At 42.9% G+C, this 24376-nt stretch overlaps 1 protein-coding gene across 2 annotated transcripts in view; it reads left to right on the forward strand.

Moving 5' to 3' along the window:
* The window catches only part of PLCB1 (phospholipase C beta 1), a 334613-nt gene that overhangs the window by 290548 nt on the left and 19689 nt on the right, over positions 1 to 24376 (forward strand). Inside the window, exon 32 of one of the 2 annotated variants that reach the window (XM_039389845.1) lies at positions 22812 to 22876. The exons of the other annotated variant lie outside the window; for it this stretch is intronic. Within the exon in view, the coding sequence (XP_039245779.1) occupies positions 22812 to 22850 (39 nt within the window). The 3' untranslated portion in view covers positions 22851 to 22876. The remainder of the gene's footprint in view (positions 1 to 22811; positions 22877 to 24376) is intronic. 2 annotated transcript variants of the gene reach the window in all.

Here is a 24376-nt window from a genome sequence, read left to right on the forward strand (position 1 = left end):
GAATAGGTCTAAATGTATTTATATCAAAATACTTCGCTGTATGTTGGGGGTTTTTTCCTCTTTCGGACCTGATCAGTCCTGTTAATTGTTCAAGTACAGTTTCCAGCAATATTCTACATTTCCTTTGATTTATCTGACTCATTTCTTGAAGTGAAGGTGACTGCTGACAAGCAATTTTATGCCAGTTTTAGTGAAACAAACACCCTTGATTTATAAATCCGAGAAGCCTCCTAAACCCCTCTTGGCAACAGAAAGAGACCTCAATTACCAGGAGATAAGACGAGGGGAGCTAATTTCTGTGGTACCATAATGTTACCCACTGTCTTTTTTTTGAAAGATGTGCTCTGCAGGTACATATTATAGAGCAAGGAAAATGCGTAGAGATCAGATTGTCTTCTGAAATCTTCTGAAGATTAATAAATGGACATTGCTTAGGAGCCAAGCTGTTACCTGTAACCTCACTAATCCCCTCCTGGCCAGTATGAATTTTAATCAAAGGAAATTATAATGAAATGGAGTAGATACAGTCCAGTTGCTTATAGTGCTGAATAAATGTGTTTGTATGTACCTAATAGTAAATATTTGATTATGTGTGCCTATGCACACATGCTCACTAGGCATGTTAAGAACATGCCTGTGCTGTGATTGTAGAGATGAGTTTGATATGTACATTTTGGATGCGCCTGTGAAACTACAGTTACAGCCTTGCAGAGTGTAACATTCAGTATTCTAAAATGGTATTAGTGGTTTCCAAACTGGCTCATGACAGTCTGAAAAGCTGTGGTGCCCCACTGACCTGGTTTGGTCGAGCCAAGAGAAAGCAGCACAGAGCCCTGAGCGTGGCCGTGCAGCTCAGGAAGGAGCAGCAGCTGATCAGTGGTTCAGAGGCCTCACCTGCCTTTCACTCTGCAGCAAACACAGCCCTAACCTTGTGGCTCCAGTACCTGCCTTAGACAACATCAATTACCATCATTCCTGCTTATCTGTGTGCAACTTCCCTGGTGCTCCTGGAATGATATTAGGGATTTGTTAGGTTAAGCACGTTTGAGACCTTGAGGTGTTTAGATAATAAGGGGTATATAAATGCAAATTAGATAGTAAATATAGGAGAAAGTCATGGAAGGAGGGTTTCATTGAGAATTAACTGCTAGATAAATTCTCTTTTTAGCAATCCCTGTGTAAACTGCAGTGACTGGTCCCTCCAAGGAGAGGCTCTTTGCAGTGCTTAAGCAGGTACCTGTTTCTCAGGGCTCTCATACAGAAGGAGCTCAAACACATTTATATCCTCATCCCAAAGATTAACACGTCGTGAATAATGACAGATTGCAAACCAGGGAGATGGATTGGCAAGGGAGAGGACAAGGGAAGCATCAAAATGCCATCCTGCATTCCCTTTGTGTGTGGCTTCCCAATTAATGTGTAGACTCTCTCCTCTTAATGGAATCTTTACCTCCAGAGCCACATAAACCATTCAACTTAGCACTGTTTATTTTTTCACTCCTGTTTATTGGGAGTGCCTAGTGTGATGGCTTGAAAACAAATGTTCCCTCTCTTCCAATCACTTCCCTTTCTCATTTTTCTAATTGGAAATGACATTTTTAATTTGCTTCCGTGTTTATTAGTCGGGCATTCCTGCTTCCTGGGATTACCCTGATGCCTTGACCTCCCTACCTGCCCCATCTGGCGTGGGAGATGGGGAAAGCTCGGTCACTGAGAATTTATTGTGACAAAGTTCAGATTAGCAGTGGTAGTTTCACAGTTTGACCATTCTGTGTTATGGTGATACTTTGAGGAGTGAAATGTTTCTACCCTGAGTTTTTTGCTCTATTCTGGCAGGCAATTCTTGCTCCTGCAGACAAGATGTACCAGACTTCTTGCTGCTCTCATTATGTAATTACTGTGTACCCAACATCACTTGCTCAGTCGTGGAGTTGTGTGAGGACATTTACAGACTAATTGAGATCCTCTGGTTTTTTGAACTCTTGTATTTTTCTTTGATTTTATCTTTGGCTGAAGGGCAGCATCCCAACGTTTTTAATTTTCTTTACATGCAGAGTACAAAAGCTCGGTGATGATCACCTTGCCTGTGATGCTGCTGTCGTCAGTGCTCCTCTACTCAGCCCTTCCCTACCCCATTTCACTCAGAGTCGCTCGCAGTTTGTTGTATCATTAAAAAATAATGTGACTTTCTAGCTCACAGGAATACAGAAAATTGGAGCATTTAGAGTCGATGACATATCGTGAAAAAATTCTGCGGCGTTTTGTGTTGGTTTGCTGAGTTCACTGTCTCCTCAGCTGCAGACACACTTACTCACTGTGCAGAGGGCACTGGGGAGTGTCCTTTCTGTGGTGCCTTGCTGATTGTTTTCCTGATGGCAAATGGCTTTGCACAGCTGCCACTGAGGGCAGTGCTCTCCAGTAACATTGGTGATGGCTTTTCAGGTCAAGGCTCCTGTTTCTCCTTCAGACACTGGGCAGAGTTCTTGTCTGATGCAAAAGCCTGTGACAACAGGCAATATTAATAAAACAGCATGAAACACTCTCAGTGTGTTATTCACCTTATGAGAACAGTAACAGCTTGGCCTAGGTTTTATATGAGGAGCTGCCTTTGGAGCAGTAATTGATCCCACACCATCTTTTGCCTTACTAGATTTGCATTTTCCCGTGGAACTACCTTGGATAAGATCATCTGTTCTATCCTACACTGCTTGCAGTGCACTATTATTGTGGTATAAAACCACAAATAACTGATATTTAATACTCCAGTTTCTCTCTCAGGAGTTTCCTGTCAGTAGGCAAGGGACCCCTGGATATTCCTCAGCTGGCCCTCACAGTCCTTTCTGCAGCTCCTGATGCTCTTCCTGCTTTATCCTGTCACTCACACTTGAGTCCTCGCTGCACAAAACTTAACAATATCATTTTTGTGCAAGTGCACGTGCAGCCCTGGATCATTAGTTACTCCAAGTGTGGCTCTTGAGACATCAGGAATCAGAGGAGCCTTCCCCCAGCACAGACCATATTGCTCCTGCCAGGCTTCCCCTCGTGGCTGGGGGGAAACAAAGCAATATCCGGCAGCAGTTACACGTTACGTATTTTTTACTCATTTCACATAATAGCTTTTAAAATGTTTCAAACGCTTGGCAACTTCCATTTCAGTTATGGGTGTCTTTAATAAGCAATTAGATACAGGCTTTGGGGGCATTCTTTGTCTCCTGAGCGTGTTCATTTGTAAAGAAGCAAAATTTCTAACTTGTCTCTTAACTACCTCTTAACCAACTTTTAACCCACAATTTAATCACGTCTCCCCTTTCATTTCATCTTGTGTGTTGCACTTCCCTCTTTGTTTGATGCAGAACACAGTGTTGGAAGATGCACACCACAGCATTGTCCTTGACCTCCCCGTGACTCCTTAATTCCACTGAAATTCCTTACTTGTTGCTGTTGGGTTTCAGTCTTTCCTGCTGTTACCCACCAGTAAAGAAACTAGGATTCAGTTCCTTGTGAGTGACATTTGGGGGTTATTTCTGCTGAGTTATGTTCAGTTATGCCATTGGTCCCTAGCAGTTCATATTGCATGTTGCAGTGTTAATAATCAGTCTGTGGCCTGAATAGGAAGTAGCCCTTTGTGGAGGCTGCTGACTGATCCAGAACGTGGTGGATTCCCTCTGTCCATGGTTTATCTGCTGTAGACGTTTCTTTTCCAATGCATTTTCTTCAGGAATGTTGTGTCCCTGGGCTGTGCTGTCTCAGGATGTTCAGTCAGAGGCACCAGACAATCCCAGTGCACAGTGAAGCTCCTCCGCCTCATCCGCAGGGCTCGGATCAGCCTGAGCTTTCCCTGGATCTCAGCCCATCAGATGAAGCAGCTTCTCCACTGCCAGAAGTCAGGCTTTCCCAGTTTCCACTTTTTCCTTGTTCTTCCCCAATTTGTACTTTTTCATAGCCAAACTCTCTTGGCAGCTCAAGGTGAAGTGCAGTTGAATGTTCTCTCTGTTGCTGACAAAGACAGCCCCTGTTGGGTGGTTTGATTTCACCTCTGTCACCATTTAAGCAGCAGAAAAATTTAAATAGTTTTCAGGGTGTTCTTGGCCACTGCAGCTGGTACTTCCTGCTGTGCAGGGACATCTGTACAGGCCATGCTGGCTTCCCAAATAACAGTAACAGGGATGTCAGACACACATGAGGCGCCCACGGGACAAGAAATGTGAATAATGAAACGCTGCTGGAATGAGATGACTTGGATAAACAGCTCTTAAATGGCAACCTTTTCTCCTGTTCTTTTCTGTATTTACATAGAATAATTCATCAGGCTGCTAAATTAATTTTTTTATTATTATTTGGAGGTGTAAGTTTTAGTTATTTTACTATAAATTGCTGATTAAGAGCCATAACTTTCAAGCTGGTATCTGTCTTTTTAATATATTGATCTTTCCTATTTGTTGTTTTAGGCTACTGTCCTTTAAAGACATCCAGCACATCAAATCAGCCTTTTAGAATAATTGGGTATTTGGGCTTATTTAGGCTGACAGTTTGATTTCTGAACACCACAGTGTCTGGTGTATGGTCAGTGCAGATCATTACATGGTTTTTCTAATGAATTGGTCATAGTGTAAGGGACCCTTGGAGTTCCTGAAGAGATAAAGGTAAAATTATAAACTCAAACACCATCTTTGGAGTACTTCAGTGAGTTATGCCCTTTTGAAAATGTTACCTATAATGGCATCCAGATGTCTGCACGTGGTTTTATCCCATATATCTGGCTGGATGTTGAATATTCACCCTTTTAATGATTTGAAATTCATCTGGTGCCATAAACAGCAGGCAGCCGTGGGCTGTAATCGTCCCATTCTGCGTTTCTGAAAGGGTTTTTATTTCATTTTATTTAGTGGCTGAAATCATGCCATCCTCTTTTTCTTTTCTTTTTTTTTTTTTTTTTTTTGGCATTCTTTAGTGGACTGTTGATAGACAACGTCAGTGTCTATGAAGAAAGTTGCTGTTACTTGGGTTGGTTTTCTGTGCCAGTGATTCTTTCAGCTTCCTTTCTTGAAAACAGTGACTGACAGAACATTAGAAACAGATCAAGTTTTGGTGTAAAGGTAATATTTCACTGCCTTGTGGGTTTTTTGGGTCTGAACCTCTTCACATACATGGAAATGCAGAGTGTTCTGCAGATCATTTGTTAAAGTTTAATGCTGTTGTCAACCAGCAGTGCCAGAGTATTGCTATCCTGGGAATATTTCATCCTTTTCACCTTTTCCCATTTCTGTGTGGGTCTGTGCAAATGTGATGAGTAACAACTGAAGAACTGGTCAAGTGGGATGCTCTAATTGCATTTCCTCAGGCTTTGCATTTTCAAGGCTTTTATCTTTCCACATTGCTGCACTGTTTAATTCAGCTGAATTAAATGATGAGTCTTAAAGTGAATTTTTATGAATTAAAGGGGCTGTGATGTAACTGAAGAGTCCTTCAAGGGCAAATAGGTGCAAAACTGGAGGTAAGATAAGACTCATCTTACCTGAATTTAGATATCTACAAGAAACCTGTGCAAGTCTCAAGTCCTTCAAGGGAAGGGAGTGGTGCAAGCAATTCACCTAACCCAGTTTTTATTCCTGCCCTGCAAGGACTAACAGAGAACTGACAGACATTCCAGTAGGACCTTTGGCACATATTTTGATTAAAAATTACATTGAATGTGAGGGTTTTAAATGGTGTCAGCAGGGCCAGCTCAAACCTCTCTAATTAAGGAGACAGGCATCACGTTCCTTAAGCAAAGGATGAATTGAGATGAACTCTTCTGACAGGTGTGAAACTGTCTTGGTGCATGTGAGAACAAATATGGGATGACCTCAAAATTGCTGCACCTAATTTTTGTCTGTGAAGCAGATCTCTTTGGAAGAATAATTCTTGGGGTTTCGATCAGCTGTTAGAGAAGATTTTTAAATGGCTCTTTAAAAAGTGATTTGTCTTTGCTATTTATTTATCTCAAAACGAATATAGTAACATTAGATTGCAGTACTTTCAAATTTTTCTATAAACCCCACTAGGTCTTGTACAAGGGCTCTCTGATCCTCTTTTAACTGACCACCTAAACCTGCCCCCAGGCTGTGAGTGAGGCCCGGGGATTTTCCTGTCCTCAGGGATTTTCCTGCCTGCTAAAAGGGGTGGACAGCAAGCAAATGAAACAACAGCACCTTTGTGCTCAAACAGCCCGTGGGTTTAATCCTGTGTAAGAGATGAAGGAAGGCAAATGTTTTTGTATATATATAGTTCTATTAGAATATATTCTTCAGCTTCCAGAGGAAATGAAACATCAAGAATAGAAGGAAGAAAACGGTAAGAAGTGTATCAGAGAATGAGGATATGGGCAGTTTGTAGGTGGTGGTTAGGAAGGGAATGCCTGGAGATGCAGGAGGAAGATGAAAACTGGGAGGTGCATTTGGCTGTTCTGTTGCCTGGCAAAGCAGTGCCAAGATGCTCTGGGTTAGGCTCTTCAAGAGCAGCTTCAGTTACCCCAAACATACTGGTGAATCTAAAGTTGAAGCTCAGATAAGATTTGTGATTTGCATTGTGTGCCTTCAAATCAAAAGGAATAATAATGAGTGCTGTTGCAGTTTATACATATATACACCTGTCTTTATTTAATAGCAAAAAAGCAAGGAAAAATTATAGAAGTTAAGACTAAATGTTTTACACTTGCATTTCAAAAACTTTGAATCTAAAATTTTGAGAGTGTCTAATAAAGTAAGAGAGGGTAGGTTTTATTGTCAGGGAGAAAGGCAAGGTTGTATTTTGCTTGTGCAAACAAATTAAGACTAGGTATACATTCAGGTTTTACTTTTTAATGCAGTAAGAACAGAAGCTGAATTTCTGTTGCTCGGAACCTTCTTAACCTTCGAACTGGCTGAAGAAGCTTTTACTCAGGAAAAAAGGAACTCAGGAAAACATGAACTGCCTTTGCTGCTCATCCAGAGAAAATGAGGCAGCACATCTTTACGGAGAAAGCCAAGAGAAAGGCCGGGGTATGGAAGTATGAAATGGCACATTCTCTAGGAAGCTGATCCCAGCTGGGCTGCAGTTCCCAGGCAGGATTAGTCCATCCCTGGGAATAGCTGTGAGTGAGCTGCTCCCGTGGAGCTGCCCGGCCCCAGCGGTACATTGGACAGCGCTGGGCCTGCCGCGGTGCCTCCCTCTCTGCTCGGGGCTGGGCAAGGACATGGATCAAGGGCATTCTGCTGTGCTGGGGAGGACAAATGGCAACTGGTTCCCTGGGCAGAGTTTCACAGCAGTGACACCTCAGCCCAGCTCTCAGCTGATGGTAAATGACAGGGTATGAGGGGAGGGAGGTGTTCTGGAGCTGGGTGACTGTAGGTGAAGCCTGCTGGGCACTTGCATTTCTAGGGACACACTCACAGTGCTTTCAGTTCCCCGGGAACTGCTTCACAGACAGCAGAGAGGCAAAACAAGGGGAACCTGAAAGTAGCACTTATGACTTGAAAATATCTTACCCAGTAGACAGACCCCGTCTTTTAGTTCTGGAATTTATTCTGTAACCATTTCAGAGAGAGGGGAAAACTCCCTCTGTTGATCTTCCCCACTTGCCTTTGTTCTTTACTATCCTTGAGGTTTTGAGGACTTTTTGCAGGCTCACTAAACTATACTTTTCTCCAAGCACACGTTTCCAGAAACTGGGTTTGATTGTGTTCTAGTTCTCCTCTCAGCCATTTCCAAATTGGGAACTGTTAAATTCCTGCTACTTTGCTATGGGACTTTGGGCGGGTTTGTTTTGGTTTTTTTTTTTTGGCTTAGTCTTCGTTATAACCCTAAAAGCACATCCAGTGTGGTCAAGAGAGCAGTTCTCTGAACAGATCTGGCATCGGGCTTGACAGCTCTGGAGGAGTTATCCCTTGAGTTAGGAACCAGGGAAGAGCTGTTTTGCTCCAGAATGATTAACAGGGTGATGCCATGGAATATGTGCCCAAGCAAAGGTTTTGGATACCATACATTTTTTTGCTCCTGTGACTTAATTTAGGCATTCCATGTGGCACTTCAAAATAAAGAGCACCATTATGGAAACAGAGTTTCTCTTGGCCTTTGCCCAGTATTATACTAAGTGATCGCTTTTGAGGACATCTCTTGCAGCTATTGCCTAGAAAAAGAAGTTCAGCCATAATAAATAGGTTGTGTACACATTCAACAAAACTTTAAATATTTATGCTTTCTAATTTATGGTGTGTGCTCCGTTCCTTAAATAAAGACCTATCCAGCTCCTCCTAAAAAACAAACCAGAGCACTAACCCAAACAAAACTGTTCAATTGTATTGCTATTCTTAGTTTACCCCAGTTCCATACTATTTAAGAGATTTCTCCCTTTTGTGATTGCTTAGTGATTGTCTCAGACCACAGCTGAGTGGTGAGAATGGTGTTTTCTAACATGCTTGTGCCTCTGAGGCTGTGATTCAAGTATGATGGCCATCGAGTGACCTCAAGGGATCATTGCTGTCTTTATTCTCAACTCAAACCTAGCAAAACAAACAATCAGAACTCCAATTTTAAACCCTAACAGCAGGTGGGTTTATAAGAATTCAGTGTTTTACCTGCATCATGTCTACAGCCAACAGTCTCCCACAACTTTGTTAAAGTTAATTCAAGCCTTCTACTTTAGTTTTAACGTTGTTTGCTACAAAGATAATTAATTTTTAAGTTGGACCAAAGAGGGGGGGTAAAAAATGAGTGGACTTGACAGCAGAAGCAGGATGAGGGGATGTAATTTTTAAAAAGCATCTGTTTACTTTGTTCTCATTTAAGGAGACTCTCTTCAATTATGTTTGGTTTTAAGCATCCTGCTTAAAAACTGCAGGCTGTACCAAGAGCAAACAATTTCCAAGCAGTGTCACAGACACCATGGCCCCTTTCCCACACAACAGCAAATTAAACAGACACTTTGCCCCTTCCACAGACTTTTGAGTCGAAAAATAATCAGACCTAGCAAAGGAGGGGGCTGCTCTGCTAAGCAGCCCAGGGAGAGCTTATTTTGACTCACTCAGTGAGCACTGTCAGGGCTGGGATGTGTTTCTTGTGCCACTGCACAGCCCTGATGGGCAGGAGACACTGCAAGTTTGAATTCAGTGCTGTTCGTGCTCCATTATCACGTGTGGTGTCCAGCAACTAGAGAAATAATACCCTGTGCTTGGCATAGCACTGTTGTCACACGAAGGTCAGGTCAGCTCCTGGTTCTTTGGGCAGAGACTCTGTCTCTGCAGCGCTGTGGGAGTTTTGCTGTGGGTTTGAGGGAAATGAGAGACCTTAAATTTGTAACAGGGTCACTGGCCAGACCAGGCTCTGCTGTGCATTTGGTGCCTGCAACTGAAGATATTCTGTGTGAAGAGGTTTATGTGGAACAGAATCTGTGGAAACACGTCCACCAGATGGACATAGGGACAGGATTTAGATTTGTGCCACGAGGATCAGCTTTTACCAGAGTCTGAGGCTGAGGTACTGCTGAGGACAAAGACACTTGTGTCTTGTATCATGGAGTAGTCCTAAGAGTTATATTCTACTTCATAAAAATACTTTAAAAGTATTTTTAAAACAAGCTATTGTTCTATGAATAGTAAAAGCTCCAATTTACACATGCACATTTGGCTTAAAATGTATGTTTGGGCTTCCTTTTATTTAAAAGGAAGAAGGGATTTCTCTGATTTTTCATTCTGAAAAGGGGTGCTTGGTATTTTTTCCATAACTGTTGTGCTCTTCTCAATAATGACATAAATGCTGTTTTTTGCTACTTCTTTTGGATTATTTTCTCTCTCCAAACTTAATTTATAGCCAAGTAACAGAACTTCAGGACTTATCACTTTCCTGGGTAACCCTTTTCTATGCCAATTATTTTCACTTACTCTGTTACCTCTAGTCACCTCATTAGCACTGTCTCCACTATGATACAACTGCTGCTCCCTGTGTTTGGCTTTCCCTTCTCATTTCCCCCAAATAAATAAGATTAATATGTGATGGGACGATTTCCAGCCAGCATCTGTCACCTCCTCCTCAGTGTACAGTACACTGTCAGACTTGCTTCTCTGCAGGCTTTTTGGGCCCTGCTTTCTCACAGCCTGGAGGATTTGTGTTTTACAAAGCTTTCTGTTTTCATTTAGAAGAGTTACTGAGTTGGATGTGCCTGCATTTGTGCACCACACGGAACCCTCCCGAGGGTCTGGTCCTGAACGTTCCCAAGAGGAGCTGCTGGACACTTGAGACTTTTAACAGCTTCATTTATAGGTGCCAAGCCCTTGAAAAATCTGTCAAAGCTGAGTAGATTCAAAATGGGCTTGGAGACCACTTCTGAAATGAAGTGTTTTCAGAGCTGAAATTCTCGTTGACCAGTACTTTGACAGGAACAAAAACTTTGCTAAAGCCTGAACTGGAGGATTTAAGCCAGACTTCAGGTATCAGAGGTCGGGACCAGGAAGGCCTGCTGGAAGGTGGGAGTTATTTTATCTACTCTTTTGCCTTTGTCCAGCATCTGGTCCTGGCCATGGGCAGAGACAGAGTGTGGGTCTGATTCAGTCTGGAATCATCGCTCTCCTAAAGCCCTCAGCAATTTGGGGAGTCTGGTCTGCACTGACCAACTGGCACTTGTAGTATTCCCACATACCTTCACATTGTAGTTAAGGCAGAAATTACGTCGTTGTGCTTATCCTGTAAATATATATAAGAGACTTTGAGCATCTCCCCATGACTTTTCCTGTATTTGATTAGGAACCCTAGGTGAATTTTGTCTGTATCATGTCTTTATCCTTCTCCTCTAGAGCTGACATGTTACTGCCATCATTATTTTTCATGGGGTGCCAGCATAGGAGTGTTTGGCTCTTCATTTGGTGTCCGTATGTAAACCAATAACTTGTAATTACTTCTGAGAGTGCCTTTAGGACAGGAGGAAATGACACTTAGGCATCCATATGCCCTGTTTTAGAAGGAAGTGGGAGGCATCATGCTAGTGCCCTGCTGGAACAGATGTGCCTGGTATGCAAAGCGCACACGCCACATGTGGGGGAACTATGAAACAAAATTAAAATTTTAATCAAAGTCTCCCTGCATTTCCCAAGCATTCAAAGAGCAGATTGCTGGGCGTGTAAGTGGGTCACACGTGGTGTTGAGCGATGGCGCTTTGTCCTTTGCCATCTGGCAGCATGAATCAATGTCAGCTGGATGCAAACACAACTCTGCAGAGGTGACCTTGGTAACGGAGTCGGTCCACTGAGCAGGGACTACAGGAGGGTTACCTGCAATCCCAGGAACCCTTCCAGGGAAAACCCAAAAGCAAGGTTTCTTGATTCCAGGAAACCTTGTGGCCACCAGCAGCAGTTTGGTTTGTCGTGGCTGTTTGTCGTGGCAGCCACATGGAGTTTCAAATCATGGATTACTCTAATCACTGTAATGGCCAAGAATCCACTGAAATTCAAAGTATAAATGAGATGGAAGATGCCAGGTAACTGGTTCATTATGGTCCATTTCTGCTAAAAAGAGAGATTCCGGATATTCCCCAAGGATATGAGGAAATGTAGCTTATGAAGCACTCTGTCTTTAAAAGCCTCTGAAGTTTAACCCAGCAAATGGAAGGTATTTGTAGCTCAGCTGAAATGACACTATCAAGACAAATTAAGCTGTAAGTTTTAAATCTGTGTCTGAAATACAAAAATTAATAGAAAATTCCGAAAGGAAAACTGTGTATAGTAAAGTTTCCCTCTGTTGTTTCCAACTCAAAGCAGTACAGTGTTCTCCATGTACTAAAGGCTTTGCTGGAGTGCACAGTTAACTTGCATTTTGCTGCCTTACTTTAGGTGTCAAAGTTTGAAATCTTTGGCTTAAGCATCTTTCAGAGAGACAGAATTAGAATCCGGTTCTGATGGTTCCCAGCCCCGTTTTGTAACCACTAATCCCACAAAGGAGTTTTGTGGTCTGCTCAAGCTTTCCTAGTTGCCTGCACTAACAATGAAGTCAGAGTTTCCCTTGTATGGAAAACAAAGAAGGGGACAGGCAGATTTATGGATTTCCAGGTTCCGTGCTGTCTACAAAATGGATTTAACACCTGCCAAACCTGCAGCAAAGGGCTTCACCCCTACACTGTGCTGAGGAGAGGCAGCATTTTGTTTCTCACACGGGGGAAACCCTGGGAATGATGGAAGCCATCAGGTTTGCTCAGCCTGCCTTCCTCATGTTATGACTCATGTGGTTAAAAACACCAGCACCAGATGAGAACACAGTGCTGTTGTCTGCACACAAACACACTAATTCAAGCTGTGTGTTCACAGACTGAGACATAATTGTCTTCAACATTCAGAGTCGTTTGGTTTCTCCAGTTACAGCCAGGCCCTGTTGGAGTTTACAGCTTCTTTTATTATCATTGTTATTATTGTCATTATTATTTCTGAAAGCATTTTATGGGAGCATAAAAACTACTCTTCTTGCACAGTAAATGTATCAAACCACATTTATTTCTGTTTCTGTAGTACTAAAGTAAAGAAAATTGATGCTTAAAAGTGTGTGTGAGGCTGTTGTAAGAAAGGATGCGAGCAGGAGTTCGCCAGATGTTTATACCTGCTCATTGTATGGGAAATATATTCCCAGATATTTTCAATATATGAAGGAAAAAATCACGTTTAGTGCTGAAACTGTTAAGTAATTCACCTGAATTCCTGTGTCTCAGAGAAAGTTTGCAATAACTCACAGCACATGTCCACGATATGTGGGACAAACAAAGCATCTAGTTGTGCTTTAAGCTTTTTTTGCTTTTTTATTTTACATAAGTATTATAAATTGACCTGCAGCTCTGGGCTGCCTTGGGTATATCTAGATTTGGGATCAGTGTACAGTGTAAGTTATTTTTAGATGTGAAATACTCTTGCATCCACAAAAAGCGTGGTTATTCACTTGCTATAAATGCACTAGGGAAATAAGTTATTTCAGTGCTTTTTAGTGGTTTGCAATCATCTTCTTTTACTTTATTGGATTGAAATCTTTTTCCAGTTCTCGGGAACTGTTCAGTTGGATGAGTCTGTTTCTAATTGATCACCAAGTTCAGACATGGCAATGAGATCTCTGCGTTCCAGTTTGCGTGTCTGGTTTAATTTCAGAGACATAATTTGCAAGACTTCTCCTAACTTCACTGAGGATTTCATTGGGCCCAGGACAGAACTGTGGTCCTTCCTGAAACTGGGAATTCTTGATTTCTGCCGATCTCGGTCTGAGTGGCAGTGTTGGAATCAGGGCAGCAGCAGGCATTTCCTAGGACATTACTGGGTGTTGCACAAATTCAGGAAGGTAGATCACTGCAGAGGCTCTTGTGACAGATTCACATTCAGAGCAGAACTTAAAACTCATTAAAGCCCGTAGTTTGAAGCGCAAACTTCCATGTAAGCACTTGCTCATAGCACTGTGTGACAGAAACCGAAGGGAACAGTAATTCCCTAAGAATGGAACAGACTTTTGGAGCTCATGTAATTGTTTCCAAACCAGGCAAAACTGAGCAGACGTTCAGAATGCCAGACAAGCTCTGTAACACCTGGAGACTGGAGATGGGGAACGTTCCTGATCCTACTCGTGTAGGTGTATCCTCAGTCATTTCCTAGAATCTTATTCATTTTGTGGGGTTTGGATAATACTATTTACAAACCAGCTGAGTCTAACTTTTCTCTCTTAATTAAGCGAGTTAATTGAAAAATGTCCTTAGAAATTAGGTTTCTCCCTTGACACGCCGTAAATAAATAAGTTATGTTGGAAAACAAGAGGAAGATTAACAATGGGCTTCAACAAACAGGAACAGCTTAGTTCTCTAAACAACAAAAGTACATTTCATCCTCCAAATATCAACACATGCATTAATATTTATATCCACTTTATTGTGAGTAATTTGATTGCATTCTTTTAATAAGAAATGCAGATAGAGTGAGTGCTGTTGCAGATATTCTCAGGAGGGAGGGAAGTGCCCGCTGTCCCTTCACAGTTCCCTGTACAAGGGTATCAGCACTGCTGGTTTTATCACCTTGCCAGGCATGCAGAACCACTGGAATAAATGAGGCTGCAGGGAACCAAAATGCTGCAGTTTGGTCAGACTTCACAGGCCCTGTGTGGGTTGTGGTTCTTTGATCCCTTGGAGAGCTGTGTCCCGAGTCACCTGTGTCCCACACCAGCCTTGGATTTCTGCCCTGCTCTTCCCTGCAGTTTGCTGGGTGAGATAAGTGACCCCCAGCTTTTCCTCCTTATTTGTGGTCCTGCCTGTTCATGTAAATTCCAGTTGGCAGCAGATTACATTAATGCACTTAATTAATTTAAGCTACAGCCATAGCAAACAGAAGCAGAATCTGCTCAGCCACGCCTGCAAGAAGGGCATCATCTTTGGGAGAGCAAAGAAGGATTGCTGGGGATACTCTCTGCTTTAGCTACACCAATTGAAGTTAGCCATAAATGTGAATGGAAATGCAGCTCAGGCTGCTGTGATTGATTAAATCACCCTAAGATGAGCCTAAGCAGATTTTAGCCTTTTGCAGTGGGAATGAGGCACTGTGGAGAAGAAGAGGAGAGCTGATTCGCTGCTAAGGGAAAGTACTGCACACTCTTGCTGGAGTTGAATCTTCTTCCAGTTTATAAGGTTTAGTGAAAAGAGACAGGGATGGCCCAGTCCTTCTCCTGCTCCCTCAGGATGGACCCCGGCGGGTGCTGCTTTCCTGGGAACTCTGCAGTTCAGATGGAGGCTCAGACCTCAGGAACACGAGTGCTCAGGGGCAATGTGCTGAAAGCACTGGGCGGAATCTCCCTTAATTCAGGACCACTCCAATATATCCTTTTTTCGTAGCTGTTCCCAAGCTTTCCTGACTCAGCTGTGTTCCACAAGTGAAAGAATTGGTCTGTATCTGCCCAGCACAATCAGTTGAAAATATTTTTGTACAGACCTGACAACAAAAGTGTGGGTGGATAAGGTTAAGCCCAGATGCCACCTGCAGATATCCCCTTGGCACACAGCAGGGGTATTATTCTCTTCAAGGCCGGAAAGGGCTGGAATTGAGACAGAACTGGGTGGTGGTCCTCAAATTTAATGTGCCAAGAAAGAGTTCCAGTCCATGTGCTCCTGGTACCTCAGGCTGGAGATCAAAGCCCAGTTAAGCCATTCTGCACTTCAGAACGCTGAGAAGACAAACCTCAGCGAGCGTCTCCTGTTTTCCCCTCGTCACCTGACCTCTTTTTGGCCAATTTGTCATTGCTTAGAGGAGCTGTTTTTATAAACCTCAGAACTAGGTGGTAAATCTAGACCTAGTCCACCAGCTGAGTCAATAACACGCTGGGTTTGTGGCTCATTTTTCAGGGTTATAATCTGTTTGGAACAGGAAATCCGTGATTTTAATTAGCAATAAAAAGGAAATAGTCTGCTGTGAATTGATCTTAAACAGGTACTGCTGTACTAAATTAGTTCAAAATAAGTAGGATTTTCCATTCAGCAAATTGATATTAAGACATCTTGAGTTTATTAGCAGTCAGCTGCATTATCTGTCTGAGGCCAACTTTGGTTTCAGAAAGGAGTGAAGCTGAAAATCTGTTCTTAGACAGAAACAAATGAGCTTATCATAGAGTACAGAGCATCAGGACAGAAGGGACCTCCCCCATGTAGTCATTTGAAGAACTAATTGTCATATGTATTCTGTCTTACAAAGTAAATGGAACTAATAACAATTTGTCAGAAAGCCCCAGCATTTTCTGTTTGTTTATTTCACAAGCGTTTAATGTTTAATGAAATTTTGGGAGATGACGTTTTCTTGATGTGTTTGTGCAGCAGATCCTTTTATCTGACACTTCATTAGGGAAAGGATTTGGATTTGGAACGTTCTTAGGAAATAAATCTTTTTACTGCAGAGAAAACTGTGCAATCTGCTATATTTAATACAGAGCAGGACCTCAAATTGCCTAACCTGTCACGTTACCTTTGTAAGACAAGACTATGCTGTTGCTTTCAGATTCTACTAGCATTAAAATTTGAGCTAATACCTTGTGTTTCCTACAGTTTTGCAGATGGGAGAGTTGAGACCTTGGCAGTGAAATGACTTGGGGAGAGTTGCAAAGGAAATCAGTTTGTCATATAAGGCAACCAAACTGTTTCATTTGTGTGAGGCAGTGAATCAGTGAGATGTCCATTCACCTGATGCTTACCTCAATTTCCCTGGCATTTGCTCCTAATCTTTTCAGAGATGTTACTGGTGTCACTTTGAACATGTACTGGTGTGCTTTGGAATGACATTTCGGGATAGGAGAAGAATTTTCTTTAATTTGCAGTCTTAATTTTGAGTATCATTTACAGAAAGGCAATTTCTGAGGTGAGGAGCTACTGGAGAGGGTCCAGTGGAGGCCACAGGGATAATGAGGGGTCAGGAGCATCTCTCTTATGAGGAGAGACTGCAGGAGCTGGGCCTGTTTAGTCTGGAGAAGACTGAGGGGGGATCTTGTTAATGCAGATAAATATCTCCAAGGCAGGCGCCAAGAGGATGGTGCCAGATTCTTCCCAGTGGTGCCCAGTGACAGGATGAGGAACAATGGCCATAAACTAAACCACAAGAAGTTTCACCTCAACATGAGGAAGAGCTTCTTTCCACTGAGGGTGGCAGAGCACTGGAACCCAGGGAGGTCATGGAGTCTCCCTCTCTGGAGACATTCCAAACCCACCTGGACGTGTTCCTGTGTCACCTGCTCCAGATGACCCTGCCTTGGCAGGGGGGTTGGACTGGGTGACCTCCAGAGGTCCCTTCCAACCCCAACTATTCAAGATCAGAGGACTCGGTCCTTTACATCCCCTGAAGATAATTTACTTTCCAAATCTGTCTGTTAACACTTCACACTTTAAAGCAATCAAATACTGCGGTGCACTTGCGAAACTGGGGCAGTGGGTTCATGTCAGTGGGAAGCCTTCAGGCTTTACTCTCTGTGACCTGTTTAAGGACAGAGGGAAGCTGGAGCCATCCCAGGATACTGCTGCAGGCTGTGTTCTTGCAGAAATAACTGGGTTAGCTGATGCTTAGCTAAGCATCACACAGGTAGTTCCAGCTTTGGGTACTAGGTACCTTGTTTTGCATTTATGCACTGTGTGGAAAGAAAGCTGGGTTTAAAATGGAGCTAAGCTAATTTCCCTTATTTTATGGTTCATCTCAGAGAACAGAGGTCCTCCTGGGTCCTTGTTATGTTCTTTATTTATATATATTCTATACATGTTAGTCTTTGAAACACTCAAGTTTTAAAGGCTCGGTGAGAATTCATCACTGCTTAACATGAAATATTGAGATGCTTGGTCTGTATGAAAGGAACATTTGAATGTGTGATCAGGACAGACCGAGGCCTTACAAGAGGGAAAGTGTCCTCAGTAATGCAGATTGTTGAGTAAAGTCTTGGACAGCTGAGAGCTGTACTGTGGTAGAAGGGTTTTGTGAGCACTTGAGTGCTTTCTGCAGAGGAGCCTTGGCACTCAGGCTGCACGGGAACAGGGCTGTTGTGGGACAGCTGAAAAGGTTTCATTAGCACGTAAGAAAGAAGGCAGTGACTCCTAAAGCTCTTGGTGGCTGTGTCACCATGGCCAGGAAAAGAACTCTTCGCTTATTTTAGTGCTTACTGAAATACTAACAAAAATAAAGTCATTGTTACTCCTTTGTGATGAGCAGCAAGGGGTGCCCGACTTACCCCTCAGATCAGACTAAAGCAATTTGCCAAGTGCATCCGTGGAGTGGGGAGTGAACTTTTCATGTATTCTGGCTGACACCAATAGGAAAATTCAGGCTGACTTCAAGGGGGCAGCCTGTGTCCTAAATGAGTAAGTCTTGGAGACTTTCAATTCAGGGCCTCCACTGAGACACTCACAAAAATTTGTTGGCCTCATAACCATAGAGCATTAACTCTTCGTGCAGGACCAGAGGAGAAGAGTCCCAGATTGGACTTTTTGTAGCTAACGTTCATTATATAAATGGAAATAAGCTTCTGAGGAATGAATTCCATTCTCTTGACCTATGTCTAGCTTACAAGCCAGTAAGTGTTATACTACATGTGGTAAAGGTGATAAATAACATGTTTTGTACATATAGAACTGATCCTCTGCATGGACCTTGTCTAGAGGTTTGGGAGTTTTGTTTTGAGCTTAAAGGTGCATATTCTGACTTAATCTTCTGGCGTTTATGGAGCCGCAGTATCACGGCAGTTGATTTTTTTTAAAGGTAATCTATTATTGATCTAAAGTAACCAATAGGAAGCAGGAATGGAAATGTCTTACCCAGGAGTGCATCTGAAGACTATTCTTGCTGCAGTTGGATTGTGTTTGTGTAACTTTAAGGTGAAGTTTCATAGGGATGGGTTTCCTCATGCTGCTGTTAAACCGGTGATTTTCACTGACGTGCAGTAGAATTAATCTGAATAATTTTTTTATTAGTGTCTCAGTGAGTGAAGTCAAAGCCAGGACCATGTTATTCCTCATGCATTTCTCCCTCTGTCTGTCTACTTCACAGTCAGTCTTGGTCAATGGATAAGCAAACCTCCATGTGCATTGTCTTTGTGACAGGGATGTGAAGGATCTTTGCTGGTCCAGGGAAGATGAGAGTATAACTTGATTTCAAACTGTCAAAAAAGGAACACAAGTTGCTGCCTTAAATGTTTTTCGTACTGTTTCTGTGTTGCCATGGGGTGGATTTTGTCCTAAGTGTCTGTTTGTGTGACCTTGCTGTGGATCACACCTGTCCTCTGCCCTTTGCTTTTCTGTTTTCCTTGGTTTGGCAGTTCATCTTGTTTGTAGATACCTGTAGAAGAGCCCTCATGTAAAGCACATCTGACACATTGCATTGAACAGGAACTCTACAACACACAGCACAGCTGGAAACAAATTCTGAAGAGGAGCAATGGCTTAGGAATTTCTTCTTTCATAAAGGACAAGGAAGTTTTACTTGGTCCATTTCCCCTCAAACTGCTTTTACAAACCTCTTCTGCTCTCTGTAACCTGTGATGTTGTGCTGCCGTGGTCTCACCCTGTCAGAGTGTGCCAAAGGCAGAGCCAGCAGCAACACCTTGAGCTGCTGAGCAACTGAGAGGTGTGGGAATTATCAAGAGAACTAAAGGATATGTTGGGAGGCAGCTCTTGTGGATAAGCAGCACTCCCTTTTTTTATTTTCCCTGACACAATACACGTTTCTTCATTGTAGCTTGAAAGATTCATAACAGATAATTGTAAAGAACAGTCACAGTAATGAGGTTTGATGTGAGGTGTTAGATCAGCACAATTTGCTGTGGTGACTGACAATATTCTGTGCCCCATTTCTGCATGCCAGTAAGAACAGAAATTTGGACTAATTGTGGCAGTAGTTCTTTATAGGTAATGGCACAGTAAGTGAGAACACAACACAGCTTTTCATGACGGCTTAGAAACCAGAAATATAAAATGCAGCCTTTTTTGTGGCCCTTTGCACAAGCAAGGACACATTCAGGACCATCAGATAATCCAGAATATATTCAACTTCAATATTTTAAAAGCTTAAACATGCACTGGATTGATTGCTGGGCTTTCTCTAGAAAGCTTCTGGGATATACCAGCATTAGGTAGACGGTGACTGTGAATAGCAGATGGTGTTTTAACACTCTCCCTGTCATTAGTGTTCTTCTACAGCGTAGTTTCCATGTGTGTCTACTCTAAAATGGTTATCTCAGCACTAATAAAAGCAATGGATACTTGGCTGCTGATTTGGGGAAGTATTTCCTGTGTTGTGTTATCTCTGCATTGGAGATTTCCCCAAGAGCTGCTTAATGCAATGTCTGCACACACAGAAAGAGGCTGCTCTCACTGGAGTCCAGAAATACTTGGGCATTTCCAAAACCAGGTGATTTTGACAGGTACAGCCCCGACCATCAGAACAGAAAAGAGTTTGGAATTTTTAATCCCCATGTTTCTCTCTGACTTTCTCTTTCTTGTGCTGCAAGACCATGCCTGGAGCTCCAAAACTAGAGAGCACCCCTGTGGCAAATATATAATATATGTCTGCTGCACTGCCATCATTTGGATCAGGAGCATCCCAGTGGTGCAGGTGCCCGGACTGTGTTGTCACAAGCTCAATAAACAGCCCAGGTTGTGAGTGGTGCATACCCTGCTTACAGCTCAGGAGTTGTGTCCTGTAACCTTGTAATTCCCTCCATGTGGAATTCATGCTATCCAGATATCTCTGCTACTTTCCGTGGACTGTGTTTTGACAAACAATCAAAGGGAAGCTCCTCAGGTTGATTAAGTACGAGGGGGTTTTGTTGTTATTTTTGAATGTTGCTTTTGTTGAAATGCTCGCTTATTTCTGATGTTCATCCTCCAGGTAGGTAAAATCTGCACTTTGGCAAATGTGTGCCTGCTTTGCACGCCCAAGCCCTGGGGTGTGAGCACTGGCCAACACTCACCTGTATGCAAAGTACACTCACACTTCCCCAACCCAAGCTGTGTCCTTTAACAGGGAGCTGCCTGAAAACGGTGCCAGAAGTAAGGAGAAGTAACAATGTTGCACAAACTAAGGAATTCAGCAAGAGGATGCGTAGTAGTGTTTCCCAAGACTGGTTTTAAGGGAACTTTTAATCAAATCTCAACCTGCTTTCTGTAGTTTCAAGCCTCATTGAAGTAACTAGGCCAACATCCACAGTAACAAAGTGTTTGTGTGCTGCAAATGTATGTGTAATTTTGTAAAAATTGCCAATTTTATGTAATTTGCTTTATCTGATTTGTCTGTCAGTGGGAGCACAAATCCAGTGAAGTGCATAGATCAAAGGGACAGAAAAATGAAGTGCATCAGGAGAAGTGATAAGGGACTATGCAAAACAAATTAGCTTTCTTTTTTCACTTTACATTTCACCTTCTTGCTGCTACATTTTTTTCTGCTACAAACTGTCACCTTCTGCTTCCTCAGCTAATACTTTAGGTTCATTTTGCATGTCAAAATGGTGCAAGCTGCCACAGTCACTGGCACCCATTTCCTGACTGTCTGAAACCCCACATGTATCTTAGAACACCATTTGTGTCAGTGTTAATGCTGTAGCTTTCCAGCCACTGCTGCCAAGGTGAGAAAGAGTTCGAGGAGAAAATAAATCAAATGGTTTCATTCATTTGTTGCAACACAACATAAGAAGGTGGCAGAAGTCCCCTTACACCGAATTTCAATCAAATCCAGCTAATTATATTTTCTGCCTGCATTGTGACTCAATTAGAAGGCATTTATGAATCTGCATGAAAGTAAAATGAGGACACAGTGCTCAGACATATTGTTCTGCTTCTTCACCCATTACCAAGGAAGTGACTCAATAATTATATTCAGTTTAAGAAAATGCTTTGGGAGGAAATGTTTTGTAACGAATTTTAAAAGTACTACTTCAGTTTTTAAGCTATTTCATCTTTAAATATTAAATGAGAAGCTTTATTTTGTGTTATTGTTTGTTTCTATTTCTTTTTTAAAGGTTTCCATTTTCAGTTTGATTTGTAACAAACGTGACACCTGAGACAAAGCACAGGTTGCCTCAGTGAACTCACAGGCAGTTATTCCATGGCTGGCTCTCACCTAGGGTGTGACACGGGATGCCATTCCAGCTCTGACTCCCAGACAGTGCAAATACAACCCTGACAGAGCATAAAGTGTATGATGTGGGAAGTGTCGAGATTTTGGTGGCACCAACTGTGTCATGAAAGAGCTGTGATTTAACTTCTGCAAACAGAACCCAGTTCAGGGACAGGCTCATGCAATTACTGTCCCTACAGAGCAGTAAATCACTTATTACTGAAATAACACTTCTTTTAGTGTAAGACAAGACAGCTACCACAATAATGTAACACAGCAGAGAAGGAAACACACTGCAGCCACTTGAAAATGGCCTGGAAACGTTGGTTAAAGGCTACACTTAGCAAGAACAAAAAGTCACCTTTGTTTCAGTTCCTGGCTATAATTTCATAGCCATCTTCTACTAACTGCACAAACTTGTGTCTTTTTGTTGCTGCCGGATTACCTTCAGGACTTCTCTGATCCAGACCTTAGACCTCTCCAAGAGAGAGAGTTTAAGTGCAGGGTGCTCAGAGTGGTGCGTGATGAACCCAGTGAGTCAGCTCCGAGTGGCTTCGGGGGGGACAGTCTGACAGTCCTGCTGCTCTCCTGCACTACCAAACCCAAGTTTCAGCTCCAGAGACAAACACCAGCTCGGGATGAAGGCGAGTGAACGGTAGGAACACCTCCAGCAGCAGCGTGTCCCACCCCTTGTCCTGCCCAGGCACTCGAGCAAGGCTGACCCAAAGGGAACAGGCTGGAGAAGGAGCAGCACCACTCTTGGGAGCACTCGGGGGTGTCCTGGAAGGTTTTCCATCCAAACTGCCCTGAGTTCCTGGGATTAGGCCAGAGCAATCTCCTCAAGCACACACTTAGGAGGCGTGGCTGACGCTCATTTTTCCTTCAACATGCCCTTCTTTCCCCTTCCCAGAAAAAAGTGACACTTCTTGCAACGTGCAGAAGCTGCAGCTACACTTGGATCTCCCACGTAACACAGCTGAAATATTGTCCTTTTTTAGCACGGAGTGACAGGTTGTGATAAACAGACTGGTTTCTCTGGCTTACAGGTGCCTAGTCAAATATTAATGAGCCAGCACGGAGAAGCATGAAGTAATCTTTTGTTTTTCATTAAGTGCATAGATTAAAGAGATGTTGTTTTACTGTAATGCACAGAATTATGTCATTTCAGCTTAGAGTAATTGTTCATCACATCACATTGAAATGATCCTTGGTTTTGTTTTAAAGAGCATAGAAGAACAAGAAGTAGAGGAAAAACAGAAGTAGAAATGGAATGTGAGACTATAGTGAAAGTGAGTGAAAAATTCCCCTTTTTATCCAGTAATGCTGATGTTGTTTTCATTTTACATGTCAAAACTTTAAGTCAGGAGCATCCACAATTTACTGCCTGGTGGTTTTTCTGAAATCTTTGAGCAATAACAGCCCTGATTATTACCTGCTAGCTGCATAACATAAGCTGCCACTGACCATTACATCCTTTTGATACCGTGAAAGCAATTTGTGGCTTCTTCCAATCATACCCCACCCCATTGTCTCCCTGCCTGTTTTATTTACTGCTGCTTTTGCCCCACCTCAGTGCAGTGGTCAGGGGCTGTGTGTAACAGCATGATTGTACCAGCTTCCTTGGCACAGCCCTCTGGGTCATGGGAATGTCCTCTGTTCTCTGCTCACAGTAGCTGCAGTACTCTCAGGTTAGAAAACCAGGCACCACCAAACGTCTCTCTGAAGAGGTGATTGATGTGGGGGTAGGAACTGAGAGCTTCTGAATGTGGAGGTATGAGGTGGGCAAAGGTGTTGAAAGGTAGGAATTCTGAGTACCTCTGAAGATTAAGCTTTCCAAACAGATAAATTAAGGATTTGTCATCTGGGACACCAGAGTACGGGGATAAAGAAGGGATTAACCAGGGCATCACAGCAGAAGGAAGAATTGGGGTACAAAGAGAAAGAACTGATGAATGTGAATCAGTAAAGCAGGATTAGTGAAGCCTAAAGGGGAAGATTTAAAGGTAAGAGAGTGTTTTTCAGGGAGGGGGAAGGGAACAGAAGACAACTGGGGAAAGGCAGGCAAAGCCTGGAAGAAAGATTAAAGTAGATTAAAGCAAGAGAGTTTCTTTCATTGCTTTATGGAAGGCCTAATGATTAGAAGATGCTGATAGAACAGAGTATTATTTCAGGTGTATCTGCTATCAGGAGGCATGATTATGTGTAAGCAAACTTCCTGTATCCTCCTGTAAACACAGCCAGGCCAGGAGGTCTTGGGCTTTCACTGTCAAGGGGGTAGCACTAAGCCACTCACCTTTGTCACTGAATCGGGGAATCCTGCTTGGTTTGTATTTTTATTTATTATTTCACTTTATACTGCTTTCTTCTGGAATGCTTTGAGATGCTTTGCTTGCCTTTGAGGAGAGAAGGCAAGTTCTCAGTGAGTTCTCAGTGAGGGCTGTGTTTGGTAACAAATCCTGCCTTCCTGCTGCAGTTACCTGGCTGCAGAGGATTTTGGTTCATTGCCAGGCAGGCAGTGTTTGCATTTCAGTGTCCTGGGGTGCAGCTCACTCACGTGTGCAGGAGGAACAGGAGCCTTCTCAGGAGAGCTGCAGCTCCTCCTTGCTGTGGAACATCCCCCTGTGGCTTTTCACCCCCTCCCACAGGCTGTCCTGGAATTCAGTCCTTCCCAGGGACAGCTCAGGCTCCGTCCTGGGAACTGCTCCTCTCCCTGGGTGGTGCTGGTCCCAGTGTGAGCAGGGAGGGCACAGGTTTGCTGCGAGCCCTGCTCTGCTCCCTGGCCAGCACCA

Source organism: Pipra filicauda, unplaced genomic scaffold (genome assembly GCF_003945595.2).
Source record: "Pipra filicauda isolate LSUMZ 115617 unplaced genomic scaffold, ASM394559v2 scaffold77_size3566232_pilon, whole genome shotgun sequence".
Classification (NCBI taxonomy): Eukaryota; Metazoa; Chordata; class Aves; order Passeriformes; family Pipridae; genus Pipra; species Pipra filicauda.